Source organism: Panthera leo, chromosome A1, assembly GCF_018350215.1.
Source record: "Panthera leo isolate Ple1 chromosome A1, P.leo_Ple1_pat1.1, whole genome shotgun sequence".
NCBI lineage: Eukaryota > Metazoa > Chordata > Mammalia > Carnivora > Felidae > Panthera > Panthera leo.
This window is the reverse complement of record NC_056679.1, coordinates 35,972,118-35,997,056: the sequence shown is the minus strand read 5'-3', so window position 1 is coordinate 35,997,056 and position 24,939 is coordinate 35,972,118. Positions and strand designations below refer to the sequence as shown.

At 39.0% G+C, this 24,939-nt stretch overlaps 1 protein-coding gene across 1 annotated transcript in view; it reads left to right on the top strand.

Annotated features, from left to right (window-relative positions):
* Nucleotides 1–24,939, top strand: part of DIAPH3 (diaphanous related formin 3) — a 504,750-nt gene that overhangs the window by 11,918 nt on the left and 467,893 nt on the right. Inside the window, exon 2 of the mRNA XM_042927440.1 lies at nucleotides 14,752–14,784. Coding sequence (XP_042783374.1) covers nucleotides 14,752–14,784 — 33 coding nt within the window. The remainder of the gene's footprint in view (nucleotides 1–14,751; nucleotides 14,785–24,939) is intronic.

Here is a 24,939-nt window from a genome sequence, read left to right as displayed (position 1 = left end):
CAAACAGCCTCCCTCTCCAACTTTCCCTTGACCTCTTTTCCCCTGCCGAATACGATCGATGCTCTGCTTCCTTCCCTTGTTGCCAAATTCTGTCAATTAGTTCTTTTCATTTGTTCAGTAAATATTTGAATGTTCTTTATACCGTATGGCACAGGTAGTTACAATTTATTCCTTGACTTTAAAAGGCTAATATTCAGTCTGGTATGAAGAGAAGTGTGAACCAATGGGGGAAGTGTTATTGAGGAGTCCATTTTGTGTAATCTTGAAGGACTCAGGCTCTGAAATTCACCTGAGTTTGAATCCTGGCTCTGTATTTGATAGCCGTGTGACCTTGGAAAATTACTGTGTTTTTCTCTGTTTGTTTCTTCATCTATAAAATGGGAACATTAGTACCTATGTTATATACTAGATATGATTCAATGTGTTAGAATGGGGGTTAACACATAAGTACTAAACAGCTCTTACCTTTTTCTACTATTATGATGGCATTGGCAAAGGGTGGAGAGCGCTCATTGAGGAAGGAAGCCACCTCCCATTGGTTTCTCAACCTTGCCTTTGCTTCTGTTCATTCCACTAAAATTGCTTTGGCAGATCGACAATTGCCAACTTGGTGGCTGATTTTTCAAATTTCATCTTCTTCACACTATTAGCACTGATAATGCTGATTATCTGTCTCTTCTGATCTTTGCTCATCACTCCTTGCACCCTTTTATTTTCATTTTTTTTAATGTTTATTTTTGAGAGAGAGCGCGGGAGAGCAAGCGCACAATCAGGCGAGGGGCAGAGAGATAGGGAGAGAGAGAGTCCCAAGTAGGCTCCACTCTCAGTGCAGAGCCCAGTGTGGGGCTCAATCCCACGAACTGTGAGATCATGACCTAAGCCTAAGTCAAGAGTTGGACGCTTAACCCACTGAGCCACCCAGGTGTCCCCTTTGCACCCTTTTAAATTAGTGTTCTCAAGTACTGTCTCAGATCATCATCTTCCAGTTTATACCTCCTTTCAGCATGATCTTGTCCATTTCTTTAGCTTTTACTACTACTTAGATCAGTGTTTTTCAGAACTTTCTTTGATGATATAAATATTCTGTTCTGCTATGTCCAGTTTGCTAGTCACTAGCTCTATGAGCTGACTTTTTAATTTGGTTTAATTTGAATTAACTAGCCATGTGTAAACTAGTGGCCAATGACAAACTTTGACCTACATTCATTTTAAAGGGTCTGCCCGTGGTCTTCAGTGTCTTCTCCTATAAGTCAGACTGCCTACAGTGATGTGACGAGTTATTCCTGTTGGATAACATGCACATCTCATTCTGCAAAGACGATGTACTTTCATAGCCTCTGATGCCACCATTAGTGAAAGGTTTATGAGCAAAACAACATCAGCAATGACAGAAACAGGTGTGAGGTCACACCTGATAGAATGGTTGTCATCAAGAAGACGAGATAACAAGTGTTGGTGAGGATGTAGAGGGAACCCTTGTGCCCTGTTGTGGTCACTGTAAATTGGAGCCGCCACGATGGAAAACATTGTGGAGCCTCCTCAACAAATTGTAAATAGGACTATATAATTCAGCAGTCCCACAGGATATATATCCAAAGGAAATGAAATCAAGATCTCAAAGAGATATCTTCGCTCCCACGTTTATGGTAGCATTATTCACGATAGCCAAGATATGGAAACAATCTAAGTGTCAACAAATGAATGGATAAAAGAAGATGCAGTATATGTATGCACACACACTAGAATATTTTTCAACCATGAGAAAGAAGGAAATCCTACTTTTTGTGACAGCATGGATGGACTTTGATGACATTATGCTTAGGGAGATAAGCTGGAAAGAGAAAGACAGATAGTCTATGATAACACTTACAATGTAGCCTCTAAAAAAGCCAAACTTGTACAAACAGAAAGCAGAATGGTGGTTACCAGGGGCCAGGAATTGGGAAGGATGGGGGAATTGGGGAGAGGTTAAAGACTACAAATTTCCAAGTAAAACGTAAGTTCTAGATCTTTAATGCACCGTTTAGTGATTATAGTCAACAATACTGTATTATATACCCCCAAATTGCTAAGAGACTGCATCTTAAATGTTTTCAGTACAAAAAATAAGTGACAATTAGGTGCTGTGATAGAGGTATTAGCTAACGCCACGGCAGTAATCATTGCAATATTTAAGTGTATGAAATCAACACTTCGTACACCTTACATTGACACGTTACATGTCAATTATATTTCAAACAGAAGAGAAAAATAGGGGAGGGTTACCTTCACACCTTTGCAAGATCTGCAGTCCTTGATAATTTGCACTAAGTTGTTAGGATCATTGGGTGCCTTCTCATGGCTCTGGCTATCAACTGAGGACTTCCCCATAATCCTTGTTGACTTGTTTTATTGGTGTGCTTGAATTATGGGATTATTGTCATGAAATGATGTACTTTTAGAAGTTCTTTACAAATATCCTTGGGCTCTTGGTAGAGGGTGTTGAATTTTGGCACTGCTGGAAGATTGCCAAGGGCAGTTTAGGCTGTAGTTGCTTGAGCTTGTGTCTTGCCTGCAGAAATTGGTGTGTTCAAAATCTAACTTGTGACACAGAATGCTATGTGCTGGAATTTCACTATGTGGTGATATGACACAGTGCAAATTTTGGTGCTGTATTGGGCTGCTCTGTACCATTCAAGGATTTACCTTTCTAGATGCCTTTGGATAAGTGCAAAGAAAAGCATTAAGATGAGGAACCTGTGTATTTTAGTATATGTAGCCCTTGTAGGACAGTTGCTTTTGTGAAATTATTTTCTGAATTACCAGAAAGGGGAAATAAGTGACTCAGGCTCTTTATTTATTTATTTTTTTCTCTACAGCCTACTGGATTGTATCCTCCTTCAGGGCAGGTGCCGTGTTTTATAGGTCTTTCTGTGCCAGGTGTAGCATATTGTCTGGTTAGCTTAGATGCTAACTAGATTCAGCTTGGTTAATATTTCTAAAAGAAATGTAAAATGACCTACCTTTTATGCATAACACTAGGACTGCATGTAACAGTTGGGAACGTGCTCTTTTTTTGTTTTTCAGAAGTTAACTTTGCAATATGAAAATCATCCTTTGGACTCATGTTCATTGACAAAACAATTTAGAGAATAGTACAAAAAGTAGTAATCAAATTAATGCAAGAAAACTTAGTGGTGATGTAGTTATTATAAAGAGCTCAAACTTCATCAGTAATTAAAAAAAACTAATATTTTGGGGCACCTGGGTGACTCAGTCAGTAAAGCATCTACCTCTTGAGATTGGCTCAGGTCATGATCTAGTGGTTCGTGGGATCGAGCTCCCCCCCCAACCCCATCAGACTCTACACTGAGTGGGAAGTCTGCTTGAGATTCTCTGTCTCTGTCTCTCTCTCTCTCTCTCTCTCTCTCTCTTTCCCCTTCCCCTGCTCACTCTTTCTCTCTCAAACAAACATTAAAAAAACCTTAATTTTCTTTGATTAGCTATTACCCTGTAATTTTTGATGTGGATCTGTTTTTTGTTTTTTGTTTTTTTTTTTTTTTTGATGTGGATATTTTTTGTGGTTTATGTTTTAGTCTGAATTGGGAGGGCATGGTTTATAATGCTTGTAGTACATCCTACAGCTTAAATTCTACGTGTTAGAAATAATAATAATAAAAAAAAACCCTATTCACTCAATCTCTATTATACACTTCAGAGAGCAACTTTAGGACCTAAAGGGGGAAACTCCCTCACAAAATAGACATTCTTGTTCGTGTTAGTCAGTTTACAGAAATTACAATCCCTTGCTCTCAGCTCCTGAGAGCTCATTCACCTGAACTTTAAAAAAAAAATTTTTTTTTAGTGTTTATTTTTGAGAGAGACAGAGACAGAATGCGAGTGGGTTAGGGGCAGAGAGAGAGGGAGACACAGAATCCGAAGCAGGCTCCAGGCTCTGAGCTGTCAGCACAGAGCCCGATGTGGAGCTGAAGTCCGACGCCCAACTGACCGAGCCACTCAGGAGCCCCGTCATCCACCTGAACTTTTAAGGTAGCATTTTGTTGTTGGTGTTATAACACTTAATAATCATCCACTTGGAATTATGCTCATTTTTCTCGTTCACATTTCATTTTTAAATATCTGTGCTTCAGAAACTGCTTCATTTCCACGTCAAGCCCTCCTCCCTCGAGCTGATACCAGCAGCTGTCCTGTTGTTGCGGGGGGTGGGCACTGAGAAAAGGGATGGGGAACGAGTCTGGGTTTTGGAGTCATCGTGACCAAGGTTCCATTTCCAGCCCGGCCACATTTCACTCTGGCAAATCACTTCTGTAACTCCTAATTTTCTGATCTCCAAGATGGGGATAGTGGCTAATTATCCCCATAATTACAACCCCTGAGGGTGTATTGATAATTTTGAAGAGTGCTCAATCAGTGGTGGTAGTAATGATGGGGTGGGCTGTATTATATGGGGTTCTTAGGGAGTCCTGGTTTCTCAGTTAAAGCCTTTTTTTTTTTTTTTTTTTTTTGGCTTAATGAAACAGAACCCCATGCAATGTCTAGCTTGGAATTGGAAAGGGCAGTTGTAAAGATACAGAGGGGTATATTCTTGGGTGAAGCACTGTAAGTGTAGCTGGTCCTCACAAGGATTTGAACCCTAGGACTGAAAGCTGCAGCTTCTCTCATTCTCTCTTTCCTGGAGTCATACAGCTTTAGTTTGCTTCTCACTAGGCATTTGTTCCATGTTGTATCTCTGCAGGGCACGACTTCTGCTGCTTTGGTCTCCACACAGCCAGGCTCAGAGCCTCACAATTCCAGGTATACATGCTCTTGGCTCATGCAGGGACAGATCCTCATTCTCACGTCTGAATCCCCAATCCAGTTTTCTCATAGAGTGAGGATTTGATTGGCTCTGCCTGGATTTAAGTGTTGAGCTCTGCTCACATCTGTGGTCAGGGCCGGCTCACAAAGAACAATGTCTACTCCTGCGACATAGAGAAGGGATGCTGTGCATGAGGCAGAGAAACCCACAAGTATCTACCGTATCTACACCTGTGTGTCTTTGGAGACTCCTTGATGATAGTCTTGGCACCGGAAGACTGAGCTCAGAAGAGTTTGCCCAAGTTAGTGGTTTTTAACCCTGGTTGCACATTAAAGTCACCTGGGGGAGCTTTACAGCTACTTACCACAGGCCCTGCCTTTGGGTATTCTGATTCAGTTGGTTTGGAATATCACTCAGGAAAAGAAAACAAAAACGCTTGAGGTGATTCTCTTCAGGTGATTGTCTTTTTTAGTAGGGTTGAAAATAACTGACCTAAAATGTTTCCTGTACTAGGTCTAGAGGTTCAAAGATGAGAGGAAAAAGGTCCCTCCATGTTAAAAAAAAAAAAAAAAAAAAGAAAGAAAATGAAAGACATGAACACAAACTGCAAACAATGATCATTGACCCAAAGGAATTGTAAACAAAAGAGCTTTGGATGGAGAGAGGTGTGGGCTTGTTGTTTCCTGATGATAATGAAGGGTGACCCACCTTTACTATAGGTTTATCTGTGCCATACCTACTCGGTGTGGCTGCTGACCTCACATCTCATTCATCCCATCTAGCTGTTAGTGTCCTGAGGCCCAGGCAACATGCTGGCTCTGGACATGACATTGGGAAGCTGCCACTGCTTGAGTTCTCAGCCCCAAAGAGAAATGACAACACGTGAGAGGCCTCCGCAACTGAAAAGTGAATGGCCCAGTATGACCAACACCGGCAAATAGACCTGCTGGTGAAATGACCGTGATAAAAAATCCCTGCACTCAGGAGCCCGTGCCCAGTTTGGGGAGGGGACACACACACATTTATGTCAGTTATAAATGGATTTAAGTGGATTAGAGGATGATTTCAGGGCCCAGAGGGAGGAGACTATTGGATGTGGCCTTGAGTTGGAATGATGGAGACCTAAACCAAGATGACGCTGGTGGGGTGTTAGTGGGAAGGAAAGGGACTAACATTTATTAAAGGCTCCTCACCACCAGGTATAGCGCATTGTGTACTTGATGTAGCCTTTCAGTGAAGGCTCTTAACAAGCCTAGAAGGACAGATGCTTCCTATTCTCCTGGTACAGATAAGGAAACCGAGGCTTAGGGAGTTGAAGCGCCCAGGGTCACACAGCTGATCAGTATCTGAGCTGGATTACAATCCAGGTGAGTTTGCTTCTAGAATCCTGGCTGTTAGCTTCTGCCTGGATAACGCAAGGCAGTATATGAGTCAGAGGCTGTAGCTATGCTGGTTCCGTGTTGCTTGAGCACTCTAGATGTGCTCCTTCTAGAGGGCTGCTCTTTTTCTCTGAATTCTTTCCTCCGGGTCCACATCGCTATCTCCTTAGTCCACTTTCAGCTCCGCTCCAACGCCACTTTCTCAGGCCGATGCAAGCCCTGGCTCCCCCAACCTGCAAACCCTCCCTCCCGCCTTGCACGGCTTTTCATGTTAGCCTAACAAGTGTTACCTTTTAACACCTTCTGTAACTTACTTATTGTTATTACCGTCTCTTCCTCAATAGAAGGAAAGTTCCTTTAGGACAGGAATCCTTGTTTTCTTAACTAGTGTACCCTCTTGCCAAGAACACAGTAATGTTTAATAAGCATTTGTTGAATGAAAGCCTTAGGAATCCGTTATGCTGAAAGAAAAGTAATTTTTTGCGTTACAAGTTTTACCTGAATCATGGCTGAAGATTTATTTGACCTTAGTCTCTGAACATGCCTATGTTTGCATGTTAATAGCATGTATTTACGCTTGTATAATTACCAAGTACAGGCTGCCTTTCCTTCCAGTCACCACTGAACACCTCTCTCAGTGTCTTGTATTGTGGTCTTGCTGCTTTTTTTGGCTTTAAGCTTCTAAAGCCAGGGACTGAGTCCTCTTTATGTTCCACGTAATGTCTTGCACATGTTGGCAGTCTAATTGTGCGGTAGGAAAGTTAGGCGTATGAGATTAGGTTTCACTTAAAATCTTAAGTTCTATTTTATTTTGGTATCCTGTCCGCATTTGCATTAAAAAGTTATCAGGTGAGTGGTATTTACCTTAACATTCTCAACATAGCATGAGATCATTTACATTTACAATAAAGAAAAATGATAGATTTCTTTTATCTCTGCCATTAATAAGTGTCATAAAATAGAAAAATAAAGCTAAGTCAATATATTATTGCCACAGAAATTGAATTTGTGTCAAAAGGATTTGTGCTTGTGATGTAGTGATTCGTATATTTTTCTTGGAATTAAGTCTCTAGCAGGTGACAACATCAATAATTCACGAGACCAAGGAGCTTTTTGAAATTGGTTAATTCATATATGTGAATTACAAAACAAATGAATAATGCCCTTAATGTATTCTGACATATTTGAAAATATGCATAAAAAAACTCCTAGCCTAACAAAGTCTGTGTTTATGGCATTAGATTTTTTAGATTTTCTTTTTTTACTACATTATTATTTGAAAAGGAACTTACCTATATTTTCTGCTTGGTGTGAAAAGTACTGTCCATACTACAGTAAAAAGCTTTTCTCATCATAAAATAAATAAGCCTATTCTAGACAACTGGGAAAATACAGGAAAATGTGGGGGGGAAAATTGCTCCAAACCCCACAATCTGGTTATATTAAAATAAAAATGGTTCCTGACTTATATTTTTCTATAAGAATGTTAATGGAATTATATCACATGCAATTCTGTTTTTATCTATCTATCTATCTATCTATTTAGAGAGCAGGGAGGGTCAAAGGGAGAGAGAATCCAAAGCAGGCTCTGTGCTGTTAGTGTGGAGCCTGTTGGGGAGCTTGAACCCACGAACCGTGAGATCTTGACCTGAACTGAAACCAAGAGTCAGGTGCTCAACCAACTAAGTCACCCAGGTGCCCCACAGATAGGCCATTTTAAATGCGACTTTTGTTTTTCATGTAACATTGTATTGTAAGCATTTTCACATGTCATTATAGTCCGTATGGCAGGACTCTAGTTATTTAGTCTTTCCCAGATTCTGGGAAGTTTTAGGTTGATTATGATTTTAGCTATTTAAGATAAACTCTGTAGGTAAGTGTGTATAAACCTCTGGTTTTATTTCCTAACTCTAGATTCTAGATGTAATTAATTTAGCAATAAAACCTAGTAATTCTAGTTTAAGTAATGTGAACATAGGGTTTGTGTCACCAAATTGTTCTCTAAAAAGGTTCAACCAAATTTAATTTCCTTGTGGTGATACCAGAATGTAAAACAAAATCCTCCTTGCAAGGTGGTGTATTAGCTCCAGGAATATTCACTCTACATTTGTGTCTTGGACAAGACCTCTAGGAGACTGAATCATGCTCAGAAATAGCCCAGTAGTTTGAATAAGCTTCAAGGTAATTCTGGAAGCTCTGGGACCATTTTTACTCTTCCTACAGTGAATATTTGAAATACTTTCTAGCCTTCTCCAGATGATGAAAAAGGTCTTGAATTCTGGTGTCCTAGGACTAAATCTACTTGTAGAGAGGTTCAGGTATTTGAATTGTTTGCTCCTGGACCCGCTGCAGAGGAGGTTTTGAGCTGGTAGTAGAGGTGACAAGAACTTGAACAGCTGAAGAAAACATCTTAAAATAGGTATTAAAGCTCTTTTACTAGAATTAGCCTTTCTGGTTTCCCTTTAATTTTACCTCCATGTTGAAGGAATTTATTGAAGGAAAAAGAACATTGGAGTTCTGTTAGAATAAAAAAAAAGGTTAGGTGCCCTGCCCCTGTGATGTGTCCTCTAGGAGAGAGGGCCAGGTAACAATTTAATTGGTTTTTCTAGAGAGGTGGTGGTTTTCTAGCAGTTCTGTTGCTGTCTTTTGATCCTTTTTGAAAACTTGTCTTAGAAATGATTGTTTTCACTTCTGTGGATGGTTGAATGATGTCTCCTCCTGAAAGCTAATGTTCCTCCGTGATTCTGCTTTCCCAAAGAAGGAATTATGGAGAAGGGAGGTTGGAATCTTGGGTGGATGAGAGAAGCCTGGGACAATGGCCAGGTGTGTGTCTTTCTAGGTAGGCAGGGTTTTGGTTTTGAATAGATGAACAGATTAAAAGAAGCTGGAGAGCTCCTACTCATTCTCACCTGTTCCTAACATCTCTCACTTGTCTCCACCTTAGTCTAAAAATATGACCACATGAAGAGCCAGTCAACTTAAAAGCTTTTCTTGACATTATCAAAGAGCCAGCTCTACCCTTGTCCTCGGTGCTATGAAGCTTCAGTATTATTTTTGGAGCCCTTGCATGTTGTCACATCTAGGTATGTTGTGTAGTCGCCTGGGAAATGAACCTTAGGCTCTGTAGGTGTGGTTAGTGTCATGGTTAGTAATAATGCTTTACATTTCTGCGGTCTTTACAATTGGCATTGACGTTAAAACAAACAAAGGTGTGTGGACCAGAAATGCTGTTAGGATAAAGTAGGTGTTGGTGGGAAGGAAGAATCTGGAATTTGAAACAGGTGTGAGCAATGCTTTACCATAACCTTATCTGCATCTTATGATTAAAAGAAGACTAATCCTTTTTTCCTTTTGGGTCTAACTTTGTTGTGTCTTATTTTGACAAGCAGATAGTGTCATGTCATGGTTGATCTAACGAGCAAGCTTTGATACTTCACTAAATCTCTGCTTATGAGGGTGAATTATTGTAGCTTTAGAGATAAACTAAGCCTTTGTTTTTTAAAAATTTTTTTTAAACTAAGCCTTTGAATAAATGATGTAATAATTCATCCTGCACACCATGGAGTGTTGAATATTCTTACAGCAGTAGTAATTGGTGCCTGTCACTACATGGCAGTAAAACCTGTCCCAATTGTACCAGCTTAGGGTTTCTCACTTTGAAAATTTCTTGTACTTCTTAGCTGTACCCTTCATTTAGCTTGTTTCAGGGACACCGGTTTTAAAGTGAGCTGCATGTCCCGAGATTCGAATGGGTGCAGGCTGAGGAAGTGTTTCATGGCTGGCGGGGTGTGGAGTAGGGTTTCTCACATGGTCCTGGGAGGGCTACAGCATTGCCCTCGGGCCCCTTACGCGTGTGGGTTCCTAAGCCCCACCGTAGACCTGCTGAATCAGAATCTTGAGAAGCTGAGACCTTGTCATCTTTTATAAAGAAAATCTTGGTGTGTTTCTAGTGCACACTAACAAGCTGGAAACTAGGTGGCTTAGAGGGTCTAGTTTATGAAAATTGGGTCTGAGTCAAGTGCATTCAGAGGCTTTGCTCTTAGAGGTGTTCTTCTTGTTAGTGGCTACTCATAATGACCTAGTTAAAGGATGTAAATTAAATTAGATTGCAACAGCTAAAAATTATTTTTAAAGATTAGCATGTACTTGGCTTTGACAGTGATTAGTGCTTGTTAACTTGACAGTTGGTGGTGGCTGTACCTAATGACATTAATGGACAGATCCTTTGCTCCCAGCTAGTTCCGATGTGCTAACCAATGAAAATATAAAATTTGCTAAAAGTCTCAAGCTACAGCTTGGAACCTTTTTTAAACTGTATGTGGACCTTGGGTTTGTATGTTGTTTTGTATTACACAGTTGATCTGGTGTCTTTGTTGCTTCCTTGTAAACTAAGTTGGTTGGGGGAAGGACCATTCCTTCATACCCCTTGATATTTACAGCATTTCACAGAGTGCTTTGAAAGCTCTAGATCTATTTTTTGGCAGCATGTAGGGTCTTCAATAAAGGTTTTGATGCCTTGCTTAAATGTGAATACAGCAACCTACGTTCTGTGTTTCTACCTTTTTTTTTTCTTCAAAAGAACATAGGATCCAAAAAAAAAAAAAACTATAAAGACTTTTTCTTTTCAATTCCAGAGTGATCCTCTTGACCATTCATCTTAGGAACTGTCATTAGCAGAAAACATTGTTGCCTATCTATATGAGCTGTTCCTTACTTTTTAGGGAGAAAATAGAATTGAACAATGTAGGAAGAAAAATGAGGTTTTTGTCTTGGGAAGGGAGCTCTGATGTGCTTTAATACCACACCTTAACCAATTACTAATGGTTCTGTGTCTAGAACTATTTTGGTATTATCACCAGTTTGATTTTATCCATGCTGCAAAGCATTAACAATACCTATACAATCATTGACCAGATGCTGTGACTAAAGGTCACAAAGTCACAAAATCACATTAGGTATGAATGTTTTAATATGTCTGAGACGGTATGGTTTCAATTTGTGTGTGTGTGTGTGTGTGTAGGTACAAATAGAATCCTAAAAGTTGCTATTAGGTTATTTTTAAAGTGTTCCTATTTGCCTCCATTTAATAGTCCATTTTATGTTTCCACTTCCTTCTTGGTATGGATATCTTCAAATGCTACTCTTGAGCCGGATTGATGGGTATAGTTCTTGTTTTCCCCAACCAGAAGAATGAGTAAAGAGCATTGCTGGTAGCTATAAAGCAAATACTGCATTTTTTAAGGGTCACGGCCAACCAGACATATAAATAGTACCTCAAGTAGCAGTATAAAAATAATAACTTTTTATAATAAAGTTCTTTACTGTTTTTGAGTACGGATGTCACCTTGTCGTTTTTTATCTACTATACAAAGGCTGAAACCCCACAGAATTATCTGAGGGTTTTATGTCCATCATTTCCTCTCTCCCTACCCCTTCCACTTTTGAGAAGTGTGTCATCTAAACAGGTAGGGCCTTGACATGACATCCACTTCACAGTAAACTTGAATTAATAATAACTTTCACGCATCCTACAAAAGGGTGCCACTTGCTAATAACTTCACATTGTTAAAATAAGACTTTAGTGTTAATTTCTACTTTCAGTTCTGTTTGAAGTAGACTGGGATTGGGCATTTCAGTTTTTAGGGGAAGTTACTCATGCTTAGATCTATTAAAAAATTTAAATGCTAACAAGTCTTTAGTAGTCTCTTTCAGTTTGTATGCATGCAAACAAATATGTAATTTCTATTTTTTGAAAGCTCAATCTTGAAGTGAAACTTATTCTGGCTTCACTGTTTGGATATAGAAACCAAAATTTTTTGATCCATTTTCTAGCTGTTTACTGTTAGTCACTCTCTGCAGCCCTGTCATGGGTTCTTGACATGGTCCTTGACACGGGTCCTGCCCTACTGGCTTCTTTGGATCCTGGTGTGGATAGTGGTGAGAATCGATAGGCAAGTGTTTTCCAGAGGAGAAGGAATAATGAACTTGACCTTACCTTCTTGCCTTTCTCTCTGACTGTTAAACTTCCTGCACTTGGGTCCCTTTGAGTTTCTTCCTTTTCCTTGTAAGTTACCTCTGAATTATAATTCTGTAGTAATTCATCACACATTTTTTTCTTGTGAAAGATTATGTATAATATAGATAGTAACTGAACTTCTATATGTGCCTCCATAGTTTTTAAAGAATTTCACAGATTGAGTCCTTTTAGAAGCTAGATCCTGGCTGCCTGGGTGGCTCAGTCAATTGTGTCCAACTCTTGATTTTGGCTCAGGTCATGATCCCAGGATTGTGAGATCGAGCCCTGTGTTGGGCTGCGTGCTGAGGATGGAGGAGCTCGCTTAAGATTCTCTTTCTTGTTCTCTGCCCCTCTACCCTGCTTTCTCTCTCTGTCTCTCTCTCTCAAAAAAAAACCCAAAAAACAAAAAACTAGATCCTCAGTGAGGTAGTTCAAGGATATAAAAAAGTTAAGACAAAAAAAAAAAATGGATCTTATGTGTCTTGTTCCTACACAAGGATGACTGTTCTATTCTGAAAGTTATGAGTTCAACTCTAAAAGGCTGTGCAGCTTTAGGCCTTTGATGTTATGCAAAAAATAGTGTTTTTGGCTATTTACATCTCCTGTATTTTGCATCCTGTAACCTACATCCTCTGCTTTTCCTGTATGGTGCTGTACTTTTCATAGCTTTTATGCAGTCTTTAGACCATGAATCTTACTTGGGATCTGCTCATATTTCTCTTAAAATTGTCTATTTTCATTCTCTTGGCATGGCTTTTATAGCATTTTCCTCAGGCAAGTCAAACTGGTATTTGGGAATATTTCATTGGTGTAGGAAGGTGTTTTCTCTTGACTGTGGTGTACTTTTCTGAATAGGATTTCAGCTGGAACCTTTCTCTTTGGCCTTATTTTTTAAGCATTAGGCTACCCAGGATGCTATTGTGTTGGTAGTTGACTGCATTCCTCTTGTCTTGTGAGAGGAACTCAAAATGACCCCTTTCAGGTGAGATGTGCCTTGTGATTCGGGTGGTATCTCTGAAGAATAGAGATGTAGTTAACCACATTCAGTGGGTGGGAAATCTCTGTTGACAGGAAATTGGCAGGAAAGCACACATGTAGCAGGCAGTTAGAGGGAACAGTATCCTACCCAGCCTTTCCACGGCTGCTTTTTCTGCTAACTTGAGAGCCATGTGGACTGGAGTTTAATTCTAGTAATGGTCTCTGGGATGAGACTGTGGCTCCCAGTGCCTCAGAAATTTTATAGTTCTGCCCAGGATTACTCCCACTCTTAAGGACTTGTGTGCTTGCTTGTTATTTTCAGGGGCCAAAGGTAATACTAAAGGCAAATTCTAACCCAGAATTAAACACTAAATCTATTAATTCATTCCCATCCCTTCCTTCTTCCCAGTGTAACAAGGAATTTAGGCTAGAGCCTGGTGGTGTGGCTAGTAGTATGGTCAGTTATTCAGCTTTGTTATACACAAAGCTGATTTTGGGCCCCTCCCATTAGTGTATCCTCTGCCCTTGGAAGGAATGTCTTAGTCAAAGAGAAGAGAATCTGGGATAGTGATTTGCTCTGTACCCCTTTTTAATCTGGATCCTCACTGAGATAGACTGATGAGCATACAGGTGTATTCCAGTATACAAACATGAATGACAAATTTCATTGTGTCAACGTTGAATTTAACTAGTGCCACTCAGGCTGTTATATGATGAATGCTAACACGTGTTTTTCTATACTTCCAAAATCTGATCTATTTAGGAATGCACTTGACCCTTTCTCTGCCCTTTTAAAAGGTCCACTGCTACCGAATAAGATGAGGGAGAATTGAAAATGGATTCTAGCTACTTGAATACAAAATCTTGCCTGACTCCGGAATTTAGAAAACTTAGATTTTTGGTCTCCCCCCCCCCCCCCCAACCTAACTGCTTTTTCTTTTGAACCACTTTGTAAGAAACTAATTTATTCACTTTCTAAAGTGGCCTTATGTTTGTCTAGCAGGGAAATCAGCAAAAGGGTTCTCAAAGAAGCTAGCGATGAAATTGAAAAGTGTCTACTGTCACCGCTGGTGATAAATCAAACTGATGTTAGAGATGCAAATAGTCATTCCAGTACTCTCCTCGTTACTAGAATTGTTTAAGTTAATTAAGCCAGCAAAGTACTTCATTATCTACTATGCTGCATGCTAATGGTACATTTAAAGTTTCACTGTCTTATGATTCAGATTTTTTTTTTCACATTTAAGTCTCCATATCCATTGTGTTATAAGTCCATATACTTAATGGTAACTAATACTGTTTTTCAGGAAAATGGATTTATTGTGCCACAGTTAAGTTTCTACTTTGTGAGGTCTGCAAGTCTAAGAAATCTTAGGAAATGTTTGAAACTACCACATTCAGGGTACCTTTTGTCCATCTTCTTGAGAAAGTGATTAAAACGCTGTATAATTCATTTTTATTGGACTGTCAGTAGTTTAATTACATTCAACTTAGCATTGTAGAATTTTTAAACGTATTCTATTAACTAAAATAAAAGCTGTTATAAATTACTGATATGATTGGTTTCTTTCATTTTGCAGCATTTAAATATTAGGACACTGACGGATGATATGGTAAGGTTATACTCAACACTTCTTTTGTTGTGAATCTTAACTAACCATGTAATGTTGATGGCGTGCTGGGCTAACACCTTTGAAACTGCTAAAAATCTGCATGTTTTGGAAACCAACTGTTTTTTTATAGTGCTAAAATAAGAGGCAGAATTGGTAAAATGCATGACAGTTTTTGCTTTTAAATAGTAAAAGGAACTAGTAACTCGCTGATGGGCTAATTTAAAAAAATTGTTTAATTACAAATTGTTAGTCAACTTTGAATCATTCAAATCCGTCTCATTCTTTGGGGATGAATTGCACACTTAAAAAGGAGGTAAAAAAAAAAAAATAACACCTAAAGACATTCAGCTTTTCTGAAATATGTAGTTGCTACAAAGTAAACCAGACTAAAATGTCATGCGTGTATTAAAAAAAATGCTCAAAAATGGGGGAACCAGGCATGCTTTCCTATTTGTTCTGCATGTTGAAAACTTAGGCTTGCTTATAAGAAATTAACACTTTATAGCACCATTACAGATTGTTGTATATTCGAGTACATATTTCTGAGAAATAGATCTTTGAATGTAACTCTTGGCTAACGGTAAGGGAATAACAACAGTAGTAAGGCTGAAATAAACAATAATGTGAAAAAAAATATGTAAGCATGATAGGACAAAGCACAGTGCTGTATTGATCTGGTTCTGAATTCAAATTCACCTTACATGTAATATGAAACAGAATGCGTAGAACATGGTAAACACTTAAAAAATGTCTAGCGCACCCATTATCCAACGTACCATCTTGGGTACTTGGGTAAAGTGGACAGGCAAAGAGAAATGAGATCTAGATCGTGACACGCAGGATGGAAAAATTCAATTAGAATGTTCTGTTTTATTCCTCTGGATAATATCTAAAACAAGGGTTGTTCATGTAAGCTTTCCTGGATAAGATTTTTCAGATAATGGTATTTAGAAAATTGTAGTGATACGGAACACTTACACAGAGAACATGTTATTTCTTATCATGCAAAGTAGAGTTGACTTCCTCTTAGCACTCAGTTGCACTGAGGGTCAACTACGTTAAGTACATGGTTTGCCCAAGTATGTACAGCTGGAAAGTTGGGTGTCTGTGGCTTGAATCTTGTTCCACAAAGCTCCAAACCCAAACATGTACTATGCTAACTCAGCCTTCAAATGCCTTCTTATGACTGATAATAAAACCATCTGTAATTTTTATGTTTGAACATCTATAAGAATATACAATGGTAGATTTAGAATAGCCTTATTAAAATATAGTTCATATAGCCTACAATTTACCCATCTAAAATGTACAACTGAATGGTTTTTAGTATGTTCAGAGTTGTACAGCCATTGCCACAATCAATTTTAGAACATTTCCATCATCCAAAGGGAAACCTCCTACTTAAAAGCAGTCACTCACCATTTACCCCCAACTCCACCAGACTTAGGGAATGGCTAGTCTACTTGGTCCATAGATGTCCACTTCTGGATATTTCCTATGAATGGAGTCCTGTGATAAATGGTCTTTTGTGACTGAATTTTTTCATTTCGCATAATGGCTTCAAGGTCTGTGTTGTAGCTTGTATCACTACTTGGTTCCTTTCTATTGCTGAATGCTATTCTGGGACCTTTGAGATTTGTTCATATTTTATGGGCACTACACATCTTTTTCTTCCTTCTTTCTTTCTTTTTTCTTTTTTTATTAAAAAAAATTTTTTTAATGTTTATTTGTTATTGAGAGAGAGAGAGAGAGACAGAGACAGAGCATGAGCAGGGGAGGGGCAGAGAGGGGAGGAGACACAGAATCCGAAGAAGGCTCCAGGCTCTGAGCTGTCAGCACAGAGCCTGACACGGGGCTCAAACTCACAAACTGTGAGATCAGGACCTGAGCCAAAGTTGGTAGCTCAACCAACTGAGCCACCCAGGCACCCCTCTTCCTCTTCATTGAGCTACTGATCTTTGCTTCGTTATGATTGACGTTGCACATTGTCACCCACAGTCTCTACCCTAAGTTCTAGAAACAGAGTCCTGCTACAGTTTGGCTTCACCAAGTCATTCTAGAAGCTATCTTGCTCTGATCTTACATTAACAAAAGGATTCCTTCCAGTGAAGACTTCAGTCTTTTCTCTCCATCCTGCCCCATTCCTCCTCTCCCCTATTCTTTGTAGTTGGGTAGGGTAAGGTCAGAACTTTTTGGGAGTTACCATACTGCCTTGTGTGGTATTTTTATCAAAGCAGTATATCATTGTAGGACTTTCTCACCAGTTTAAACATCTTCAAGGAAGAGACAGCATGTTGGTGTGTTGTCTAGTATTATGTTAAGCATTTTTATAAATTTTTTGTTGAAGGAATGAAAAGAGTGAATCATCACTTTGGATTACTTGCCTTTGGATCTGGGGATGGCTTGGTCCTGGTCAGGCTTCCCAGAGATGGACCCTTGCCTTTGCACAGAGTAAAAGAGTTTTATATTAAAAAAAAAAAAGGGGGGGGGCTTTGACAAGGACCTGCTGTTAGTCTTTGTGACCACCTGCCTGGATCACTGACCATTGCCTTGCCTCTGCCTTTACCTTAGAGGGACGTATGACTGTTCTAGATTCCTCCTTGACCTTTTCCCTTTTGATTAACTGAACTACAGTCTCCCCAGCTCTCCCTGATCGCTTCTGATCTTGTGCTTTAGCTTGGCTCTTGAGTAGGCTAGGGCTTAAGACCAGGGAGGGATCAAGCAGGCAATCTAGTTCAAGCAGCTGGGTCCATTGCTGTGGAGCTTAGAGAAAAAGCCTGGCTATTTTGAACAAGACACACTGAAAAGTAAACCTAACTCATTGATTGACGCACCATGGAAAGAGCATTGGATTAGGAATCGGAAGACTCTTGTTGAAAGACAGAACCTCACCTCTTCTTAGCTCTTTGACCTTGGCAAATCAATTATCTGATTGTTCACTTACTTGTAAAGCAGGACTAATTATACCTTTTCTACTTTCCTCATAGAGTTTTGGTGAGTTTCATTGAAGTGTGTTGAACTGCTGCATTCATTTCTGTTCCTTGTTAACCCCTCTTAAAAATATGTCCCAGTGCACAGACAGCAGGGGTGACGTGACAGGTTTGCAGTTGAGCCTTACAGGCTATGTCACAGATTGATGAAGAGCTTTGAGGGAGGAAAGCGTAGCTGTATATTTCGGGGGCTCTATAAATGATTTTTGGTGAGTTAGAGCTCAGAGAAGCATTGGCCACTGATGATTTGATGTGTGTTAGCAATATGTTTTCTAATTAAAGGTTGCTACCCCGACAACATGTGTATGGTATGTGTGTTTTCAGTTCAGAGCTTCTTAATGTGAGAATAGCTTTTTTTTTTTTTTTTTTTGGCAGAACTTGAGAGAAGGCGCCATAACAATGGCGTCTGCTGCAGTCACAGATCTGAATAACGGTATTTTAGAAACATGAAGTTGCAACATTCTGGGAAGCATTAGTGTTAAACACCCATCCCTTTAAATTGCTTGTTAAAGGCCTACGGAAGTACTTCACGTTTCAAGGTTATTTTCTGAGTTACAATCAGAATTTCATAGGACGCTGTCTGGTTGAAGGAAGTATTGCTCTAGTGTTGAGACAGAGTTCATATACTTTAAACAGTGTTCATTCTACAAATACCTGAGCATTCATGCCATGTAAAGTGTGGTCCGAGGTGAAAAAGTCACTTAGTTTACAACCATCCATTGTCTGTACCTGGGTTGAAAAGAAGGCTTTTTTTTGTAGAGGCAAAAAGGTTGAGACAAGAGCAGCGAAGGGAGGCTGGTTGCAATAGGTCAACAGGAAGAAATTGAATATGGTTGACACAATACTGAATTCTCCATGACCATGTCCACGGAGTGTTTTTGTGGTTTAGAAGTTGTTTTTGACTTGGTTATTGTCTCCCTTGTCCCTCAGAACCTTTTGTCTCAAGTGCGGTGCTCCTACTGATCCTCTCTGTCTACTCTTTTCTCCCCCTGGTAGCCAATATTACTGTTGTAATCTCTGGTTTAGCCTACAGCAAGGATTTTCAGACTTTCTTGACTATAGGACCCAGCATATATACTAAGTATGTTTCATTTTGTAGCCCAGCTCACATACACATACAAATTCTCTCTCCGTTGAAACCGTTTTATGAACTAATATTTAATGTTTCTAAGCTCAATGAACTCTCATCTTTTCCTTTCCACTCCTTTCTATTGCTTTTTACTCCTCTCCTTTCCATTAAAAAACAAACAAACAAACACCAAAAAAAACCCCCCAAACAAAAATCACCAAAACAAAACAAAACAACAACAAAAGAAAGAGGGTGGGAAGGAAGGCGGATCCAGTCCACTACATTGGTTCCTTGTCCCACATGTGGTTCATGACTGTAGCTTAAAAAGAGACCTTGGCCTGTACAGCAACTAGAAAGAGTCCTCAGATCATAAAATGAAGAGCAGACACTCACAGAGAGATCTGAGGACTCTTTCTAGTTGCTGCCACTTGCTAGCAGTGTGACTTTGCGTATTTAACTGTTGGGCCTTGGTGTCCCTGGTTATAGAGCTTTACAAGGGAAAAATAATGCCAAAGTGCTTGGTGAACTATGCATTCACAGCATTAGTGGTATAGTTAGTAACATGAATTTTTTTTTTTTTTTTGAGGAAAGATTTACATTTAACATAATATACCAATTTTATGGATACAATTTGATGATTTTTGACAAACGTATACAATCATGTATACACTATGATCATGATATAAAAGCTTTCCATCACCCCAAAAGATTTTGTGCCGCTTGTAGTCAATTTCTTCCGCCTATCCTGGCTCTTGGGAGACATGAGTCAGCTTTTTGTACCATATAACTCCGTTTCTAGGATTTCATATAAGTGGAATCACTTAGTATAGTGCTTTTGTGTCTGACTTCTTAGCATTGTGCTTTTGAGGCCCGCTCTAGTGCTTTGGGTGTATCAGAATTCGTTGTTTTTATTACTGAATAGTATGCCATTGTTTGGTAATACTTCTAGTTTATATATTCAACAGTTTGGGTTTCCAGTTTTTGGTGATTGAATAAAACTGTGAACCTTTGAGTACAGTTTTTGGGGGTATGGTTTCATTTTGGAAGGGGAATTATGTGGTAACTATGATTAACTTTACGAGAAACTGACAGATTGTTTCCACTAATGACAGATGATGTTAAGCATCGTTTATTATGCTTATTTGCCATTCCTTGTAATGTCTATTACTAGATACAGGGCCAAATTACTCTTGAGTGAGACTTGGCCTTAAGTAAGTGGAAACTTACCTAATTGATTTGAGGCCTTTGTTTTCTAATATAAAAACAATTACACTATCAATTTTCCTCTAAGTGCTACTTTAGCTGTGTCATTTTCTGAATGTTCAGAAATTTCCCAATTTTCCTGTTGATTTCTTCTTTAACCCATTGGTTATTTACGTCTATGTTTAACTTTTAAATATTTGGGGATTTTCCTGAACTCTCTTATTACTGAATTGTAACTTAATTTCCTTGTGGCCAGGGATCATGCTTTGTGTGACTTCAATCATAATTCAGTTTGCTGAGTCTTGCTTTCTGTCCCAGAATGTGGTCTATCTTTGTGAATGTTACATGTGCATTTTGCTTGTGTTAGATTGATCTATAAAGAAGTCACATTGGCTGACAGTATTATTCATATCCTGTTTTCTTGATTTTTCTGCTTGTTTTAACAATTATTGAGAGAGAAGTGTGGAAGTCTCCAACTATAATTCTGGATATTTTATTTCTCTGATCAGTTCTATCAGTTTTGCTCCATATATTTTAAAGCTCTGGAATTAAGTGCATATACATTTGGGATTGTAGTAAATCTTTCATCATTATGAAATAACTACTTATATCCCCAGTAATATTAAGTTGTAGGCTTTGGAAATTGACTAGATTGATTGGCTATACTTGATACAATTATTGCCTTCCTTTTTGAACAAATACTTCTTGGCCTCTGGGACACAAACTTTATTGATTTCATATCCCCATGACCTTTCCTTTTTTGTTTTGTGTGGTTTTCCTTTGCTTATCTTAAACTATTGTCATTTATCAGGTTTCTTTACTGAGGCCCCCGCTCTCCTGTGTATAGTGCTGGACTGGGGTGATGACCTTAGTCCATGTCTTTGTCTATGACCTTTTCTTTAAGTTGAGATCTGTTACTCTATTGGCCTACTGAATACTTTTGTATGGATGTCTCACCTGTACTTGAAACTGTTCATGCCCCAAATTAAACCTTACATTTTTTCTTTTTAATTTTTTTAAATGCTTGTTTATTTTTGAAGGAGAGAGAGACAGAGCGTGAGGGAGGGGAGGGGCAGAAAGAGAGGGAGACACAGAATCCGAAGCAGGCTCCAGGCTCTGAGCTGTAAGCACAGAGCCCGACGCGTGGCTCGAACTCACGAACTGGGAGATCAGACCTGAGCTGCAGTCGGACATTTAACTGACTGAGCCACCCAAGTGCCAGTTTATTCCCATTTTTAAAGATGGAGTAACTAAGGCAAAAGAGATTATGTAACTTGTTCAATGTCATGAAGCAGCCAGAAAAACTATGGCAGACTGATTCCAGAGAATATGGTCTTTACCAAGAGAGTTACATTGCCACTTAAGTACTATCCCTTTCTCCTCTGAGAGTGCCAATATAAAATCTGAAAGTATATTTCTCGTTTCCTGCTTTTCCTCTGGAGCCATCTATATGAAACCTCTGACCTTTATTTTAAACAAAAATTTTTAAAGCTTTTTTTTTTTTTCAGTTTATTTATTTTGAGAGAGACTTAACTGGAGACGGGGGGAGATACAGAGAGAGAATCCCAAGCAGGCCCTGCACTCCCAGTGCAGAGCCCCACATAGGGCTTGAACACAGGAACCGTGAGATCATGACCTCATGAGTCAGGTGATCAACCAACTGCGCCACACAGGTGCCTGAGATCTCTAAATTAAATTGACAAGGGAAAATTGTATCCTAGTCACTTACCTTAATCCTGAGAATTATAAAGACATCTGTAAGAAGTTTTCTATAAGAAATGAGGTATTTTTAGTATTTCCAGTAAACAAAACTGAGAAACATTTATGCTGAAGGAGTAGTCATTTGTGACTGAGAGATGTCAACAGGTAAAGGATAGGAGTCTGGTTTTGTTTTTTTTTTTTTTGTTTTGTTTTGTTTTTTTAATTACAAAGGACATGGAAAAACTCTGGTTGCAAACCACTTTACAGATCTGCTCCCAGGTATAAGTATAGGCTTTCTTGGTTCCCCTCAAATTTTGCCACCAGGAATGAGGTCTTAGAGCCATTGAAGATACTGCCTGAGTGTGGGTTCTGATGAGTGCTATGAGAAACTTTCATTGTTCTCTGTGGACCTTGTGCCTCGCTTGATGTAAATGCTGCTATTTGACTCTAGCACATTCCTGGGTGTTATCTGCGAGACTGGTTCACTCAAAGATGAGTTCCCCAGATAGATACACTTGATGGAACCAAGTTTTGTCTACCTACAGGCTACTCCTGGACCTACCTAGATGTGATATCCCTTGTGGGATATGTGCCAAGTTAGACATTGTACTTAGGAAAGAAACGAATCATTTTATTTATGTTCCTGACTTGAAAGTCAATAGAACATACATCATCAACTTTAAAAAAAGAGCTTAACAATTATTTTTTTTCTTATTGGTCTAATAAGACATAAAACTGTCTGTACTATGATTGAAGTTCATTTTGCACTTTTATGAACTTCTGTTTTCCTTGGTAAGTTTAAAAACCATGAATGATAATACAAAAAGTGTGAGATTTTCCAGTTTTTCTTTGAAGCTATATATTCAAAATAAACTCTTCTGTGTTAAGTAGATAAACCAGCATGGACTGGGGCAATTGAATGTATGTGGTAAAATACATCAGAACAAGTTCTCTAAGCTTAAATTATTCACTAAGTCAGGTGGGCCTTTCTGAGCCCATTAATATGAGTTAATTAGAGCTTCCTGTACTTAGGTTTTCAGTAGTAACACTTAAGTACTGTCTTAGAATCTTTAAATATTTATGGGATAGTTTAGAGAGCTCCTCCTCAAATCAGTAGAAACTTGGGAATTAGATCAAGAGCTCTCAGAGTTGAACAGACTAAGATGTAGTGGGGTGTGCAGACTTGTTTATTCATCCTTTTATCCATTCATTCATTAAGCATTTGAGTGGTTAGTACTGTTATAGGAATATAAAGATCAATATGAGTGTTCTGCCATTGGGAACAGTGAAGAAACAGATGTGTATACAGTTTACGGTTGTATAGGTATACTAATACTGTTCTAGGCCCATTGCACTGTGTCTAAAATCCAGTGGAGTTGTAAGGTCATCTTTGAGGTTGGGAGAAGACTTGGTAGAGAAGGGGACTTTTCAGCTACTTTTGAAGGACAAGTTGGAATATAGGCTGGCAGGAGTTGTAGGATTTGTAGTAATTTAAAAAAAATATTTATTTATTTTTGAGAGAGAGAGAGCGAGTGAGCGTGAGAGGAAGAGAGGCAGAGAGAGAGAAGGAGACAGAGTCTGAAGCAGGCTCCAAGCTCTGAGCTGTTAGCACAGAGCCCGATGTGGAGCTTGAACTCACGAACCATGAGATCATGGCCTGAGTCAAAATCGGACGCTTAACTGACTGAGCCACCCAGGTGCCCTGAGTTGTAGTAATTTTTTACTCTGATAATTTTACTCCCTGGATACCAACAGAATGGATCCCAGATGGAAGTGCCAGGTAGGCAAGTAGAAAACAATTGTTGGTGTTCTCAGAAACCTTTTGTTTTATGGGTAGTACAGGTCTATGTCTTGTAAAAAGTGTGCTATTTATCTACAGAGCTAACTTCTATTTCCTTTATGTGTATAGTATTAATATCTGTATATAAGAAATTAGAATTGTGCTTAACAATATGAGTAAGTAAAACTTTGGGGTTTGAATATTATTTTTAAGGGATTATCTTTTTCTTTGGATATTTTTCTTGTCACCTGGTGTTATATTCTAGAACTCAAGGTTGTTTTTAATCTAGGGGACCAATCTTTGAAGGGTCAGTGTTAGGAAGAGTCCAGATTGTTCTTAATGAATATGTAAAAGACATAACACTTGGAATTCATCCTGATATTGCTGGGAAGGAATTAGCAAAGTAAGAAGTAATGGGTTGTATCCCAGGCATGGAGGACAGAAAGCTATTTATTATTCACTTAACAAAGACTAATAGAGCACTAATTGTATGAACTATGCTAAGTTCCAGGAGTAGGTCCAGTGGTGAATAAAATAATGAATAAACCTATGATGGGGTAACTTTAGAATAGTACTCGTGCTATGTAATGGCAAGCACCAGACTTGTGGGCATCCAGCCTAGTTTTGAGGAGTCTGGAAGGCTCCTACCTAAGATGTAGCTCAAACTGAAAGCCAAAGACTGAGGTGAAATGATCCCGATTATGGAGATGGGATAGGAGTTGTGGTTGTGGTAGGTTTTTAGGCACAAAAAACAGTTTGCACATTTAAGAGACTCTGAGTTGTTCATTACATCTGGTTCCTACAGTGTAATGGCGGGTAGAGTAGTGAAGAGATTGCCTGGACAGAAAGTAGGGTTCAGATCAAGCTGGACCTTTTGAGCCATGATAAGACTGGAATGTCCTCCTTTGAGTAATGGGGATGCAAAGGTTGAAAGGTTTTAAGTACAGGAGTGAGGGACAGGATTGGATTTACATTTCAGTAAGATCAAAATGATGTCAGTTGTTGATAATGGCTGCAAGTGGTTAGGGGTAGAGGGACAGAGAAGACCTAGAGGCAAGCCAGGAGGCTGTATACAGCTGTTGTCCAAGTGTCCTGAACTAGGACAGTGGCAGTAGGGACAGAGAGAAGATGATTTAAGAAGAGACAGTCTACATGATTTCATGATTTGTTTCCTTATTAGTTTTCATTAGTTACTACAGTTCACATCACTTTTCTGTTGATCTAAGTCAACATCAGAAGTCATAATCAATCCCTATCAGCACCTAGATGCTTCTCTCCCTTTCTAGGACCATTTTTTCTTTTTCTCAGGCATCCTATCTCACATCCTCCAGGCTTCTCAAGCCCTCCTACTTTGCCCTTTGGAAGTCAAAGCCTGTTTTTGAATGTTTGTTTTCCTTCTTGTTCTAATTGAA